The sequence below is a fragment of the Diabrotica virgifera genome, chromosome 6 (assembly GCF_917563875.1).
Source record: "Diabrotica virgifera virgifera chromosome 6, PGI_DIABVI_V3a".
NCBI classification, from domain to species: Eukaryota; Metazoa; Arthropoda; class Insecta; order Coleoptera; family Chrysomelidae; genus Diabrotica; species Diabrotica virgifera.
Window position 1 is genome coordinate 7,874,284 of NC_065448.1, and position 18,419 is coordinate 7,892,702.

At 33.8% G+C, this 18,419-nt stretch overlaps 1 protein-coding gene across 2 annotated transcripts in view; it reads right to left on the minus strand.

Annotated features, from left to right (window-relative positions):
- Positions 1–18,419, minus strand: part of LOC114349467 (terminal nucleotidyltransferase 4B-like) — a 55,492-nt gene that overhangs the window by 26,508 nt on the left and 10,565 nt on the right. The window contains exons 1-3 of one of the 2 annotated variants that reach the window (XM_028299849.2): positions 15,774–16,050; positions 4,445–4,638; positions 706–1,295 (exon numbers count right to left, since the gene is read on the minus strand). In XM_028299849.2, the coding sequence (XP_028155650.1) occupies positions 706–1,295; positions 4,445–4,638; positions 15,774–15,820 (831 nt within the window). In that variant the 5' untranslated portion in view covers positions 15,821–16,050. Of the gene's footprint in view, positions 1–705; positions 1,296–4,444; positions 4,639–15,773; positions 16,051–18,419 lie in introns of those variants that run through there. The other variant, XM_028299848.2, reaches the window with a different exon arrangement.

Here is an 18,419-nt window from a genome sequence, read left to right on the forward strand (position 1 = left end):
CTATCCATAATTCGAAGAAATGTTTCAAATAAAAGTTACTTATTTTTACGTAAGGAATCCGAATCTGCAATAAAAAATAGGGGTTCCTATTTAAAACTTTAAAGTAACCCCCCACCCCACATCCGAGGGGGTCGTGTTTGATGCCATTCGATAGATTTTTCAAACATATTGAATAAGTGTATTTTTCAGTTTTTCGATCTGATGTTCATTTGGCGAAATATCGCGGGATTCGTATTTAAAATTTTAAATTTACCCCCCACCCCTCTCCGTGGTTAGTCGTGTTTGGTATCATTCGATAGATTTTTGACAAATATTGAGCACGTATTTTTTAGTTTTTAGATCTATTGTTCATTTCCCGAAATATACGTTTTTTTCTTGTGAAATTTTGTGACTCACCCATTTCCTTACGCCCGGCTCAAATCGTCAGATTTTTGAAATATACACTGTTTTGCATGTATTACTTAACTTACCTTATCTTAATCTGACGATTTTGAGTTTTTCTAAGGATAGATTTTTTTTCGGCCTCTCCTTAACGAACTCCCCTGCGTTTAGAGCCAATATATGGTATAGGTACATCTACAGGGTACCAGGGTTCTCCCCATATGATAATCTGACGCGCTCGAGTTACTGCAAAAATCCCCGCTTGGGCCCCCCTACCATAAAACACAGATTCTTAAAGCACAAATAATTAAAACAAAAACTTACCGTCAAGACGCCATAACTACTCCTACCAATATCATTCGTCGGCAGAAGAGGGTCTTCTATACACAACATACTAGGTCTATGGCCGTCGATCATCTCCTTCTGCATATCATCTTTGTCGAGATACTTTCCTCCGTCTCGTATCCTAATGCCAGTCTTAATATAGTTGAATTTCCTACCGTATAACTCGAAGAACTCGATGAGGAGTACCCCCACATTGAGGTGGCCGTTCTGAACGATGTCCGGCCTGGGGTGCAGCTGCAGAAAACTGATGCACATCAATATCAAACTATAACTCGAGATGCCTCCGGTGAACACTTCGTTTAAGTCTCTTTGGAAAAGGAATTGTTTGAGGACGTATACTAATTTGGGTAAAACTGGGAATTTTTCGATGAAGTTCTTTATGAGTTCGGCCGATTTGACACCGTTACACATGTTAAAAGAAATGTCCACTTTGATGTCCGTTTTTTTGTCGGTTAACTTGACGATGGGCACTGACGCCTTGTCCAACACTTTTATACTGTCCGGCACGGCGACATCCTTTTCTAAAAATTCTTGTTCTAGAGTTCTTAAAGGTAGATGTGTCCATTTTCCTGAAACATTACAAATCATATCAAACTGGAACTGATATAAACAAGTAGAAGCGAAACCAAAATCTACTACAATCCGCCAATTTTCTACACTGCTCAGTGCGACGAATTGCAGCCTTCTAAGATGGAGGTCCCCTTCACTGTTACCACCAAGATGAAAATCAGGCTATGATACCTTTATTTTGAATGTAAAATGAATTTCAGCTATTGACATTCATCGTCAATTAATCGAAGTTAAGGGTTAAAATTCATATCTGTTCAACATGTTCGAAAATGCTGTAGAAAATTCAGTAAAGGCCGAACGGAAATTCACGATGAATCTGAAGTCCTTCCGCTCCGATCTTCAGTGAATTCTCTACACCTACACCATCTACGAACATGTTGAACAGAACTTTTAACCATAAACTTCGATTACCTGACGATGAATGTCAATAATAGGTGAAATCCATTTTGCATTTAAAAAACATTTCACAGGAGGAATTTCACAATGGCGGTAATCTCGAGCAAGACCTCCATCTTCGAAGGCTGCTATGTTGACACTGAGCAATGCAGATGCAGTGAGGCGAAAGTGGTAGGGTAAGAGAGAGGGAGAGTTGATGTATAAGGCAGGGTTGCCAGATTTCTCCCAGGACGTAGCACTTTTCTCAGCCGCATAGGGAACCTTTTTTGTACGAATGACCCTTGTATATATCTATCAATATGGACATGAATGTGTACTATAAGGTTCTCGACCACGCTGATTACCAGTGCCGATTACCAGTGACCAAATTACATATGCCTATTATTTTAGATTATTTGGACTAAAATGATAGGTACTGTAAAGTTTTTGACCTTGCTGATTACGAATTTGATGTAAAAATTGAAAAATTCAAAATGGCGAATCCAATATGGCAGACCAAATCTTATACAATTCGTAGGAATCTGTGGTTCTACAAACATAATTTTCTGAACAATCATCAGTGTCCGAAGCAATTGAAAGTGGGACTAAGAGAGAGAGAGAGAGAGCTCTTGGTTCTTGTAATAAGACTTTCCTGATAGTTTACCTATTGGTAATACTGCTGCTGCAATTATATCGGGTCTATGGATCAGTAATCGGTGAACTCCGGTGGGTATGTTGTACCAGGTACCAGTTGAACAAAGTATCTGGTTGTTTCTGTAGTATATGTACTTACTAAAGTCGAACATATCACAACAAAAATTGGCACACTTGCCAAGACCACAGATGAAATGGCTTGGTAACATTAAGACGTTGGCGTTGCTCAGGGTAGAGATTATAGACTGCGAGAAAACCTGAGCAACGTACCAGTTAAATCAGGACATAGTAGAATAACGAATGAAACTAATGATGCCGAATGGATGATGATTTCTGACCATATGACATCAAGATACAAGCCTGAAGTACCTTTTCAAGTAGACAGAGACGAATGGGACAGAGGAAACTCTCGACCCAAACTGCAGGGTTACATCTGGTATATGGACGGGTCTAAAACTGCAGACGGTTCGGGCGCAGGAATATTCTGTAGGTGAAAATTTCAACATTTCTGTTCCACTGGGAGAATATACCTCCGTATTTCAGGCAGAGATTTTTGCAACCTTGCAATGTGCAAGAGAAAACAACCTGAGGGCATTCAAACTACAGCGGGTTAACATATGCACAGATAGCCAAGCAGCCATTGGGGCTCTTATAAACCCTAAGGTGAACTCTAGGCTGGTGTGGGAATGTCGAGAAGAACTTGACAGACTGGCACAACATAACAGTGTTGTACTGGTATGGGTTCCAGGTCATCGGGGCATATACAGCAATGAAAGAGCTGATGCACTTGCCAAGAGAGTATCAGCTACAAAATACCTGGGTCCAGAGCCGGCTGTGGGAGTGCCAAAAAGCACCGTCCGCGAACGAAAAAAGCCTGGATCCGAAGCCAACACAACTCACACTGGGAGAGTGTACCCGGTCAAACACATGGCAAGATGTATATCAGATGGACATGTGCTAGTAGGGCTGAGTTACTGCTGAAAACAAGCAGGAATCAGCTCAGAGTCATAACAGGTTTCCTCACTGGACATGCGCCAGTTAAGGGTCACCTGCATACAATGGGGCTGTTTCATGGAGACTTGAGCTGCAGACTCTGTAACAGAGAACCTGAAACAGTCAACCATATTTTGCATGACTGTGAGGCATTGGATCGGAGGCGGCAAACACTTTTCGGAGACATCTAAGTGACTCCAAATATATATGGCACCCACCCACTAGACCTGTACAAGCTGGTACAGGGTTCCAGAATTCTGGAATGGGTTTCATAAATGAATGGAAGATGTACAATAAGCCAAGTGGCTGCAGTACAACCGGTTCACAACAGACGGCTTCCAGAGAAAAAAAAGGAGTAGAGATCGATTGAAGGAGTTGGGAGAGGCATATGTTAAAAAATGGACGATAGAAGAAGAAGAAAAAGACCTATATGGTCCAAACGACTACAATTGGCCATGCTTTATAACAAAATATACTTGTTTATGAATCGGAAGTCAGGCTTAAGCATCCAAAATAAACTTATCTATAAGGCAATACTACGACCGGTATGGACGTATGGAATTCAAATCTGGGGAAGTGCCAGTAATACAAATATGCAAAGACTACAAAGATTCCGGTCTAAAGTCCTTCGGCATGTCTGTAATGCCGAATGATATGTGCCAAACTATGTTATTTGTCATGACCTGAATGTCGAAATTGTTTAAGAAACAACCGGTGTACAAACTACTTCAAGACACTATCATCTCTAAAGACTAAAAAGGTTAGATCCTCTAGATCTCTCTACCGCTAGGAACTAGATTGAAGTTACTTATTTGTATAAAAGTCAGAAATGTAAACTAAATATAGGTAAAGGGTGCTCACCACATGGTGTAGCTCCCACTGTGTCATTTTTTCTATCTCTGTCAAACATATTGTTTATTGTTATATTGATAACAGATTTCAATAAATAAAGGAAGTTAAAATAAAAAAATATTAATGAAATACCTTGAACAAAATACCCAAATAAACAAAAAAGCATGACATAATATAAGGCAATTTTTTTTTAAATTTAATCCTTTGTAATATTATCTTATCTAATTAGAGGTTCTATATCCATATACATATATATTTTAGTGTTTGTACAAACCTATAACTACAAGGTCAATGTCACTAGTCGGTAGATATAGCCCTGTCCTATAAGATCCGAAAATCTCAACTTTAGCTTCGGGCCACTTTGTGGTGATGATTTTTTCGATGCGATTTACCACTTCCAACCGGATCCTATCTTCGGCGTATGTTGGACTCATATAACGGTAGAAATGCTCTATTTCTTGGTTTAGACTGAAACAATAAACAGAAATTAGCTCAAGATATTCGGAATTTAAAAAAACATGCAATAATTGTAGAACTCAATAATAAACTGACTATTTCGGTTGAACAAATTCAAATACTAAAACCATTAAATGCTAAATTATTGTAACAAATGGGGTTATTTCAGACCTCCCCCGTGTAACGATTCCAACTCGAGCATGTTCTCGGCCATGTTCTCAAATCACCGCGGCGTAATGCGCGGAGATGCGCAGTAATGGCTGTTCCAGAAATTACGAGAGGTGCCGTTCGAAATACTGGTGAAATAGAGATGGACTTTTCTAGAATTCCTGTATTTGTATATACAGTGATGAGCGCGCTAATAACCGGCAAAATAACGCAAAAGATGGACAACATATTAAGTTGTGAGATAAAAATAAATAAAACTAGTAGAGGTGGAAATTATCGGTATAGACGCATAAATTAACATTACATTACATAGTCTCCCACCTTTAAACGTCTGTGACAGGAGTATGTAATGTAGTATTTTCCATCTTTTGCGTTATTTTGCCGGTTATTAGCGCGCTTATCACTGTATAACACGCGCTTTTGTTAGTTAAGTTAGTTATTAAGATAAATTCAAGCTGCAAACTTATAAATAAATAGTCGTATACAGGGTGTCCCATAATTAATTGGACATTAGCTAATGGGTGATAGAAGATATCAAAATATTAAGATTTAACCAAAATCGCTTAAATAAAATATGGCTCCTTACTGAGTTACACGGTGTTTTGTTTAAACATTTAAAAACTATTTTTGCTCAGTATTTTAAAACTATTCGACGTATCCTCTTCATACTTGGCAGAAAGTGTAGGTATTATACACCCTATGAAATTATGACAAATAAACGTTTCTGGCTACTACCAGCGGCGTACGACAGGGGACAGCGAATGGTTGATCCTTCTCAAATTTTACGCCACTCTTTATGTAAATAACGTACTCTTTACTCGTAACGATAAAGTCATTAATTTTCGAAATATTTGAAGTTAAACATGTAACAGCACATATATTTTGATTAATGTATTGTTCCGCTTAATTTTAAACTTCAAATATCTCGAAAACTAATGATTTTATCATAAAGACTGAAGAGTATATTATTCATTCTTAACGATAAATTCATTAGTTTTCGAAATATTTGAACTTAAAAATTAAGCGGCACAATACATTAATTAAGATAACTGTGCCGTTACACATGTTTAATTTCAAATATCTCGAAAACTATTGACTTTATCGTTACGAGTGAAGAGTAGGTTATTTATATAGAGAGTATTGTGATTAATAGTTTTAAAATAGTGAGCAAAACTAGTTTTTAAATTTTTAAACACAATACCCTGTAACTCAGTAAGGGGCCATATTTTATTTAAGCGATTTTGGTTAAATCTTAATATTTTGCCCATTAGCTAATGCCCAATTAATTATGAGACACCCTGTATAAATCGAACCGAGAGTTTTATTTTTATTAAAAACGCTACACTATTATTTTTTATTATTTGAAATATTCCATCCTTTCCCTGCTCCACAACATGATAAAAAAGCTATTGCTGCCTAAATTGGATGATATTGATGCTCTCGTTTTGGTGATCAGAATTGGTCACCTAGATCGTGTGATTTAACACCATCAATATTTATTTTTATGGGATTATTTGAAGTCAAATAAGACACGGTGTAATAGAAGATAAGAAAAACCTAGATATCCTAATAAAACTCATAAAGGTTACGAAAATGACAATGGAAGGATCGACGGCAGCGATAATAAGAAATGCATCATCTCCAAAAATGTAATACATAATGGCAACTGGAGTACGGCAGGGCGACTCTCTATCAATGTCACTATAGAATATAGAAGGAAGAATAAAAGCTACCGAAATTAAAGGTACGCTTATAACATCGACGTCGCAACTTGTGGTGTACGCTGACGACATATAGCATTGATTACTAGAAACCGAAACAGTTTAAAGGAAATATTTGCGAAGCTGTGCAATGAAGCATCCAAGAGGGATTTGGGAATAAATCAAAATAAAACATAATACTTAATACACTCAAGAAAAAATATAGTTAATGTGACAAAGTTAAATATTGGCATTGAGTTTGAAACGGTAGAACAATTTAAATACCTTGGGGTCTCAGTTAATGAAACTAATGATAGAAGCATAGTAATCAATGAAAGAATCCTGGCAGGAAACAGAACCTATCTACTGGAAATACAACATCTTCTTCAAAGATAAGAAGCTTACTCAGAATACTAAACTGAAAATTTACAGAGCAGCAATTAGATCAGTAATCATATTATGGTGCTGAAATAATGTGCTTGACACAGAAAGATGGGAAAAGATTGAGGATCCTAGGGAGAAAAATTATTCAGAGAATAGCAGGCCCACTAAACAGAGAATAACAGGTAATAATGGATTTAGGAAACTGATGAACTATGAAGTAAGAGAACTTTTGAAAGGAGAAGACATCGTTAGATAGATCAAGGCACAGAAACTCATGATTGATGGGACATATAGAAAGGAGAAATCCAGAAACAGATTCACCAAATAGAGAACAGTATCAGGCAGACCACGAGGAAGACCCAAAACTAGATGGGAAAAACAGATAATTGCGGACCTTAAGAAGATGGGTGTTAAAGAATGGATAACCATAAGCAAAACCAGGAAAGAATGGAGAAATATTATAGAAGCAGCCAAGTCACGCAACCAATTTTAAAACCAAAATGTTAATGCGGACTGATAAAACGCGACAAATAAAACAGAAGAGCCCAAAAAGAGCGGCAATCACTCCGCTAGGAGTATAGATGCCATGATGATGAGAAGTCAAAATTCTATGCCAACAAGCCTAAAACCACTCGTGCGTTGAAGGATAAAATGCAAAGCTACGTCAACGAAATTCGACAACATTTGCGCAAAATAGTCATGAAAAATCGATAAAATAGTGCGTACGTGTCAGCAAAGCCACAGGAACATTTGCTTGATCTACTATTTCATACATAACCGTATCGTATGATTCAACAAAAAAAATTACAATCTAAAGAAAAAAAAGTGTTTTTTTTTTTATTAAATTTAAATCATTCGTAAATTTTGGTACACCCTTTACAATCCGTGTTTTTAAACTCGCCTCGTCAAAACCTAACGGTAGTATTTTTATCCACATAAGTTTTTATTAACTCATATTTATAGGTACCCAAATGCTTTCATTCGACTTCTGTAAAAACATTTTTGCCGCCCCCTGTATATTAGAAGATTAACTATAAAGAATACAACGTAAATCAACGTTGTTTTATTTTGCATTCTCTGAAATTTATTAGAGGCGTTCTAGTTTTGTCTATTTTTAGTTTTCAATGCTATTATTTGTGATATTTATACAATACTATTTGAATCTTTAACCTCTATGTTTGCGTTCGTATAAAAGTTCAATTTTTATAAATGAAAAAGTTTTAATCTGTGTCAAATTTTGAATTTAACCTCTTCACAATGGGACGGAATGTTAAAAACATGGCCAAAAGTCGCGGAAACAAAGTTTTTTATAGAGATTTTCGACTGTTAAGGTTGTCTACGGGAACGTTGGCACTATTGAATTCCGGTCATAGAAACAGCCGGCCGATTCATTTTCAAGTTGCAGAATAGGTCTAAAGCTTCATTTACACTTGGCTAATTTAGTGGCTGAAAGTACTGGCGGTCACTATTGCCATGTGTGTAAACAACAGGAAAGTGCTAGCAAGGGCAGTTTCTAATTGTTTACATATTATGTTTAGTGGCCGCACGTAATTTCAGCCAGTAAAGTTGCCAAGTATAAGGTTCAAAACAAACGGACCACGCTGCAGCGCTACGCTGTGGACCCACAAAGTAGTTTCCGATACCCGTGTTGAGCTGCCCCCCCCCCCCCCCCCCACTTGCAAAAATCAAAAAACAAATAGCCCTGATTTATGAGCTATTTATGAGCTCTCATATTCCGCAAACTAAAAATTTTGAGCTCGTTCCACTGAGCAGGAATTTGATACTTTAGTGGGGGGGGGGGGCTGAGTCAGCCCCCCACTACTTAAAAATAGGAATATTGAATCGGTTTTTGCGGCAGAATTACGAGCTATTTATGAGCTCTTGAAATTATATAGTTTCGATTTTTGAGCTCATCCCCTTCACCCCCAAACAACCCTTTAATTGATTTAACTTAAGGGAAAAATGCTGAGAAATTTATTGCGGATATAATTCCTATAGCTTATATACTCTAAGAATAAACTATTAAATTACGTGCATTTCGATTATTGAGCTACAACCCCTTCGCAAGAAAACACCCTATCTTCCCGGCTTAAGAGAAAATTGTACTTAAAATGCATTAAATTAATTATTTGGCGACTACATATCATTTAATAATTTATAAGCTTCCAAATTACGCGCATTTAAATCAGTAAATTGCAATTTATTTTGTATAGTGCAGTCACTGAAGGTAAAAATCAACAATTACCTTCAATTTCGGTGAACCTTCATGGATTTTCACGAAAATTGGTCAGTGGTTAGAGGATACGTCAAGAAACAAAGGTGACATGGTACCACCTTGCGCCTTTACCCTGAGGGTGGATACCGCCCCTTCGCGGGGGTGAAAATTATTTTATTAAAAATAACTGCACAAATCAATAAAAGAACAAATTAAAAGCAAAATTTATTATATAAAGTTAATAAAATAACTCAATACTTTTTAAGTTATTAAAGATCAAAGATTTTAATTATTCGTGAAAAAATGCATGTTATGAAGCGGTTGTTCGTAAATCACTGAAAAACTGTAAGTTTTTACAAAAAAGTTCATAGTAGTTTAATTCGTATAGCTTATATTCTAAAAATAAACTCTTAAATCACGCGCCTTTCGATTATAGAGCTACAACCCCTTCGCAAGAAAACCAACCCATATTCCCGGCTTAAGAGAGAGTTGTACTTAAAATAATTTAAATTAATTATTTGGCGACTACATATCGTTTAATAATTTATGAGATTGCAAAATATACGCATCTTAATTATTGAATTGCCATTTTCTTTCTATAGTGCAGTCACTGAAGGTAAAAATCAACTATGACCTTCGATTTCGGTAAATTCCATTCATTTTCACGAATTAACAATAACAACTTGGGGTTTTAACCTGGTGTATATGTCATCACTTCTCGGGCGTGAAAATTACTTTATTAAAAATAACCCCACAAATCGAGAGAGGGACAAATTGTAAGCAAAATTTGTTATATAATGTGATTAAAATAAATCAATACTTTTTGAGTTAGTAAAGATCAAATATTTTAATTTTTGTGAAAGAAAATACATGCTTTAAAGCGATTTTTCATAAATAACTCAAAAACTGTAAGTTTTTACAAAAAACTGTTCATCACTAAAATTGAAGCTAATAAAAAATATAATAAATTGCTTACTTGAAAAACCCTTTAATGTTAATTTAAAATAAGTTATTGGTAATTAAATGTATATTTTTTTCTGCGACTGTTCAAATCTAAGGATTCAAGCTTAAATAACGGGAAAGAGATGCATTTTATAACACTTAGGTACTAAATACTTGTCAAAGAACTTGAAATACCTATCAAAAATGAGCTGCAGAAACAGTTGATAGCATCAAAATCCGCTCACGAATTTTCGTGAAAATGAATGGAGATTTACCGAAATCGAAGGTCATAGTTGATTATTACCTTCAGTGACTGCACTATAGAAAGAAAATGGCAATTCAACAATTGAGATGAGTATATTTTGCGAGCTCATAAATTATTAAACGATATCTAGTCGCCAAATAATTAATTTAAATTATTTTAAGCACAACTCTCTCTTAAGCCGGGAATATGGGATGGTTTTCTTGCGAAGGGGTTGTAGCTCAATAATCGAAAGGCGCGTGATTTAAGAGTTTATTCTTAGAATATAAGCTATACGAATTAAACTACTATTAACTTTTTTGTAAAAACTTACAGTTTTTCAGCGATTTACGAAAAACCGCTTCAAAACATGCACTTTTTTCACGAATAATTAAAATTTTTGATCTTTAATAACTTAAAAAGTATTGACTTATTTTAATAACTTTATATAATAAATTTTGCTTATAATTTGTTCTTTTATAGATTTGTGCAGTTATTTTTTATAAAATAATTTTCACCCCCGAGAAGGGGCGGTATCCACCCTCAGGGTAAAGGCGCAAGGTGGTACCATGTCACCTTTGTTTCTTGAGGTATCCTCTAACCACTGACCAATTTTCGTGAAAATCGATGAAGGTTCACCGAAATTGAAGGTAATCGTTGATTTTTACTTTCAGTGACTGCACTATACAAAATAAATTGCAATTTACTGATTTAAATGCGCGTAATTTGGAAGCTTATAAATTATTAAATGATATGTAGTCGCCAAATAATTAATTTAATGCATTTTAAGTACAACTTTCTCTTAAGCCGGGAAGATAGGGTGGTTTTCTTGCGAAGGGGTTGTAGCTGAATAATCGAAATGCACGTGATTTAATAGTATATTCTTAGAGTATATACGCTATAGGAATTATATCCGCAATACGATATATTTTAAGTGTTCTCAGCATTTCTCTCTTAAGTTAAATCAATTAAAGGGTTGTTTGGGGGTGAAGGGGATGAGCTCAAAAATCGAAACTATATAATTTCAAGAGCTCATAAATAGCTCGTAATTCTGCCGCAAAAACCGATTCAATATTCCTATTTTTAAGTAGTGGGGGGCACCCCCACTAAAGTATTAGATTCCTGCTCAGTGGAACGAGCTCAAAATTTTTAGTTTGCGGAATATGAAAGCTCATAAATAGCTCATAAATCAGGGCTATTTGTTTTTTAATTGTTGCAAGTGGGGGGGGGGGCAGCTCAACACGGGTGTTTCCGATGATTAGCCGTGAATTTTTATGTAAATTAAACGTTTCATCCCAGACGAGCGACATTGGCCTGGATGTCCGAGATGGAATGTTTAATTTATATAAGAATTCACGGCTAATCATCGGAAACTACTTTGTAGATCCATAGCGTAGCGCTGCAGCATGGTCTGTTTGTTTTGAACCTAACGCCCGATTTCATAATAAAATTGAAGTGGACTTTAAATATAAAGTTGACTTTAACAATGCAATTTTTATAGTTAAAGTCCACTTTAACTTTATTATGAAATCGGGTGTAAATGAAGCTTTACACCGCATGTTTTTGCAAGTCAGGCGTGAGACCAGCTTAGCGTAAAAGGTAGTGCGCTTTTTAAAGTTAACCAACTTTTTCTGTACAGAGCGCATCAAATATAAAACATGGACAATGTTTTCCAATTTTAGTATTTCAATAAATATAGTAACAATAGTTTGTTCATAGACAATTTCTGAACAAGAATACACTCACCGGCACAAAATTCCGCCATTAAAAATTTTTGATTAAGTTTACAATATATAACTTTATTATTTGTACTTATAACTTTATTATTCGTACTCCGATTTTCAAGATTCTTGCATCAGTTTGTAGGTACGACATGTATTGATATAGTTTGTTATTATTCCGGTAACAAAAAATTCTCCTTAGATGGCATTATACGGGGCTGAATGGAAGCGTTGTATTTTCTCCTAACTTTAAAAAATTCTGTGGAAAAATTGAAGAGCTGATTTTATTTCATAGTCCTTTCGTATTATCCCGAAGGCATCAATAAGATTTTGTTTTTGGAATTATCCTAATATATATTTTCTTGTAAGAGCTGTGCAATTGTTTGTGGATAAAAACAGTGGTTGACTCATAAACATAAATATCTTAAATATAGTTTGGATTCATAGTCCAGGGCGCATCTGTTTTGAGATGGACGTTGAGAGGTAACTCAAATTTTTTTGCAGAAATTGCTTGAAAATAATTTAAATAATAATATTTGAGTTATCCTCCCGCTCAAAATGGTCCGGAACATTGTTTAAATAACCAAAATGTCAAAATATGAAGGAAAAATTCGATTTTTTTCTTCGTTTTTTGATTATAACTTTAAAACTATTCATTTCTGAGAAAAGTTGTACTGACATAAAAGTTGCGTAATTAAATTTCCTATAGTACAGAATTGGTTAAAAATTTAAAAAATAGTCACCCTTGTTGCAAAATAGCAATAATTGCGAAAAAAACATACAAAAACAAGTATTCGCATTTTATGACTTTCAACCATTTACGCTACACTTAGGACTTTCATATTTTACCCAGAAAAACTTTATGATATAGTAAAACAACACTGTAAATTTCATTAAGATCGGTTTAATAGATTTTGCAAAATAAATTTTGCAATCCAGCTTTCGCAAAAAAAATTCTTTTTTTTTAAATGTTGCAGGACTGAAAATAAAGCAGATAGCAAGTTGAATTTTTTTTTGCTTATTGAAGTGTACTGTACCATTCATTTGCATTTTTCAAAATTAAAATCGATTAATTACCACGGCGTCAGGAAATTTTTTAAATAAACATTAATTTTTGGTGCTACGCGCAGTACAGCGGTGTTCGATTCACACAAGTTGATTTCCACAAAAATTTCTTCCAATCTTTATCTAATATATTATTTTCTTACTATATATTTTGTTGTATTTTAATATTTTAATTCCACAAAAATCAAACTAATTTTATAAGTATTTGTGAAGTATTGTTTAAACAATTGCGTATGTTTAAAAATAATAAACTTTTATTCTCTAAGTTAAAATATATGAACAAAGAAAGTTTTTGCTAAAAAAAGTGTTATTTCAAAAGATAGAGTATGTGTTTTTATTTTGCAATAAACAAATTTATTTAAACAAAATTAAAATGTATCAAGCATTATCAAAGGTGATTGGAATGCCCAATCAGAGCAAACTATCCGCTGTCCTGCGCGTAGCACCAATAATTAATGTTTATTTAAAAAAAATCCTGACGCCGTGGTAGTTTATCGATTTTTATTTTGCAAATTTCAAATGAAAGGTACAGTACACTTCTATATGCACAAAAAATTTTAACTTGATATCTGCTTTATTTTCAGTCCTGTAACATTTGGAAAAAATGAATTTTTTTGCGAAAGCTGGAATGCAAAATTTATTTTGCAAAATCTATTGAACCGATCTTAATGAAATTTACAGTACTGTTTTACTGTATCGTATAGTTTTTCTGGGTGTAATATAAAGGTCCTAAGTGTAGCATAAATGGTTGAAAAACGTAAAATGCGAATATTTGTTTTTGTATGCTTTTTTCGCAATTATTGCTATTTTGCACAAGGGTGACTATTTTTACATTTTTAACCAATTCTATATTGTAGGAAATTTAATTACGCAACTTTTATGTCAGTACAACTTTTCTCGGAAATGAATACTTTTAAAGTTATAATCAAAAAACGAAGAAAGAAATCGAATTTTTCCTTCATTTTTTGACATTTTAATTATTTAAACAATGTTCCGGACCTTTTTGAGAGGGAGGATAACTCAAATTATTTGAGTTATTTTTAAGCAATTTCTGCAAAAAAATTTGAGTCACCTCTCAACGTCCAAATGTACTAATATTTTTACAGATGCGCCCTGGTCTATCATAAGATTAGAATGGCCCGCATGCAGCCCAGATCTCAATCCTATCGAGCATTTATGGAATGAATTGAAAATAGCTGGTAGAGAAATTCAGGCCATAACTGTACCCAGGCAAGGATAACACATCTTATTTATTCGATGCCAAACATATTGCGAGCAGTCGTTGTTGCGAGAGGGAGACATACCCGCTTTTTAATTGTTTTTTCTTTGTTGTTAATTTTGTTTTGTGTTGTTAATTTTAGTGCGTTTGATATTTTTAATTAAATAAACCTTCAAAACATTGTTTTTATTTACAGCTTTTACAAGAAAAGAGATATTTGGATAATTCAGAAAACAAAGTCTTAGAGGGACGCCTCCGAGATAATACGAAATGAGTATGAAACAAAATCAGCCCTTCAATTTTTCCACAAAATTTTTTAAAGTTAGGAGAAAATACAACGCTTCCATTCAGCCCCGTATAATGCCATCTAAGCAAAATTTTTTGTTACCGGAATAATAACAAACTACAGTAAAACCTCGATATAACGGAAGAAAAATCCGGTCAAATGTAAAAAAATTAAAAACATCCTGTTGATATACATGCTTAACCTGTCACATACCAATATACATTGAACACCACCGGGGTCCCCATGGACTCCAAATGCTACACCTACCTAGAAACTTTAGTTGTATGTTTTTGCCAAAAATACAACATCGCATATTCAACCCATGGATCAGGGAATAATTTTGGAAACCAAATGAATATCTAGTAAAAAAATTGTCTGTTATCTAATAATGCCGGAGAAGAAGTAGGTAGCTGAGATGTTTTATTTTACAATGGCTAGAAGTAGATGAAGGTGTCCCTGGGTATAATATCACGACTGAAAGTGAAATAGCAGATGAAGTTATGAACCTAAAACATGAGGATGGAAGTGAAGATAGCAAAGAAGGCAAAACAACACTGCAAACAATGAAGTTCTCAGAGGTAAGATCGCATCTTAACGATCTAATAACATTTATTGATTATTCAGACAACGAAGTTCAACTGTATTAAACGCAATTTCGTAATTTTAGAGAGTTGATTATAAATAAACAGCAACTTCAAAAGTGCAAACAAAACTTGATTCCTTTTTCAAAGCAGGATTACCAAAAGCAAGTGTGTCGATATCAAACAACGTCACTTCACGACGAATTTCTGAAAATAATTAAATAGAATTTTGTTTGTGTTTTTTATTTATATTTAAATACAGTGTACATATTTTCAAAAAATAAGTATTTTTATTTATTTTAAAACCTATTTTTATATAACGGACTTTCGGCTTTAACGGACACCCCGTCCCCCCAATTAGTCCGTTATATCGAGATTTTACTGTATATCAATACATGTCGTACCTACAAACTGATGCAAGAATCTTGAAAATCGGAGTACAAATAATAAAGTTATAAATTGTCAAACCTAATCAAAAATTTTTAGTGGAGAAATTTTGTGCCCGTGAGTGTAGAAAATGGGGTCTGGAGGTGAATACCACAAAAAAACACAAATTATCTATGCGTAGGACGGGAAACAATGTGATTTAAAATATACTCTATATTTGACAAAAAATTCAACTCACCGGTACAGCATTATCTCGTGTGGATACATTAATGGCACAAATGCCATGGCTTAAAAAATATATCTACAGTATAGATAAAACCTTCATAAAACTTACAAACTACACTCACTCACGAAAACTAAACTAATGATAAGGAATAGATGCCAGAGCAAAAACCAGCATTATCAAGATTTTTTTAAGTTCGAGTGAAAAAGTTGACACTACTTTGGTTGGTTTTAATACACTACAAGTTTATGTAGACGAATTGGCACTTGTTAAGGAACAAAAATGTTAATTAAATAATTATATTTTATTTGAGGAAATCTATGGAATTATGATAATTAATATTTGCATAACTTTGCACATATATAATAAAAATGCATTATCTGATAAGTTGACACATTAAGGGCCGGTTGTTCGAACGCTAATCAACAATGATCACTATCAAATATTTAATTACTGTCACAACTGTCAATGTCAACTTTGGTTGGGTTGCTGAAAACATAATTGATTATAATTATGAGATTAGTTAATCAATTAACATAACAATTATTAACATAATTGATTAACTAATTTCATAATTGTAATCAATAATTATGTTTTCAGCAACTAAATCAAAGTTGACATTGACAGTTGTGACACTAATTAAATATTTGATAACGATCATTTTTGATTAGCGTTCGAACAACCGGCCCTTTGATTAATTTTCAATTTCAAAAGGTTAAAAAATTTGTATTTTTTATTGTGATGTATTATCTTTAAGAGTACAAACATAGACTTTGGGATTCCCCGATTCAATTTATTAATACACTGTGAGTGTGACATGGAACATTAGATTTCAGAAACTAAAAACAGGATAATCATAATCATAAAATTGTTTTATACAGGGTAGCGAGAAAGTATGGAAACACGATAATTTCTCGGAAACCGCTAGAACGATTTTTATAGATTTTGGTGGGTAACGATCTTCTAATGGGGCCGATATTATAGTGGTAATTACATTGTTGTCAAATCATCCGTTTTTCTGGAAATATAATGAACTATCTTATTTCAAATGGAACACCCTGTATATTTTTTGCGTTTTGACGTTCTTAAGAAATAGTGATTATTTTTCATGTTATATTCCCTATACCTAAATGCCATAATTTCGGAGTTATGGCTACGTTTATTAAAAAATTAAAATTTTTAAACAAATTATAAAAATCAATTTTTTCAGCCCGGGTAGACATTATTTTAGGTTCTTTGGATCATTGGGCACAAAAAAGGTCTTTTGTAATTTTTCTCTTAAGTTAATCGTTTCCGAGTTATAAACAATTTAAAACTGAAAAAAATCGATAAATGACGATTTTCTAGGTTCAAAAACGCAAGTAAAAAATATTAAAAAAAGTAAGTTATCAATCGAAGTAGCACAAAAAAACGACAATATAGTTATTTTTCTACAACCACTATACAAAATGCACTTTTTTGCACAGTTTTATGTTAGCAAACTTGATATTTACTCACAGTATAAGATATTTGACATTAGTGTGCAGAAAAGTGACGTTTCTGTGCCGCAAAGTGACGTTTCTGTGCCGCAAAGTTCTTTTCTGCACAGTTGACTACCTCATTCTGAGTAACGTTATATTCTGTTTACATCCGTGGTTAAACTTTAGACAAATATATAACCTATAAGACAATTATTATATTTACTATAGCATAGAAACTAAATTATGGATGTTACAACTGTTTTATTTTACAATTTTATTCTTATTAAACATTTTATAATTATCAAATAACCAATAAGGATTTAGCAACATCTGCAAGAGACGTCGAATGAAGTAGGTTTTGTGTAAATCCGTGACTGCATAAATACAACGTCAATAATGTGTACCTAATAATTTTTTAAAATAGTTTAAATTTAAACAAATTAAGGCAGTGCATTAATTTTTTAACTGATTTCTGTGCAATTTATTTGGGTATAAGGAATTTAAATTGATTAGTATTAATTAAATACAGTTTAAAATTTATCACATAGGTACCTATTATGATTAATCTTCGTTTGGAAATTGTGATTTTTATTTTTAGGAAAAACTGTGCTTGTAGAAAAAGTATAGTGTGTAACACGTGCAGAAAGGTAATTTCTCACTCGTTTGAATTGCGGCACTCGCTTGCGCTCGTACCGCAACTTTTCAAACTCGTGAGAAATTAGTACCTTTCTGCACTTGTTGCACAATATACTATTTCCTAACAAGCGCAGAAAGTCATACTTTTCCGCACGCGACTGCAGTTTGCCGAACGACGCGAAGCGGGAGTTCGGCAAGCAGTCGAGTGCGGAAAAGAGACTTTCTGCAAGAGTTAGGAACAATATTTTTTCTACGAGTCTTTAAAAAATGACCAAATCTTAATCAATTAATTTAATTAATATGAAAATACATACACAAATTAATTCTTTGACAAGGTTGTCAAAACCAAACTTTCAATATAATTAATTAGCATGACGACGATCTTGGATTCAAAACGACTGTTATTGTCTACCGATTTGACTTTCGAATATTATGTCAAAATAATGTTATTTCATCGAATTGTCGCGGTTGTTTCATTAAAACAGGAACACAATAAGATACATTTGAAATAAAATAGTAAATAATATCTAAATATTAGTTTATTGCATGTATTATAATTATTTTA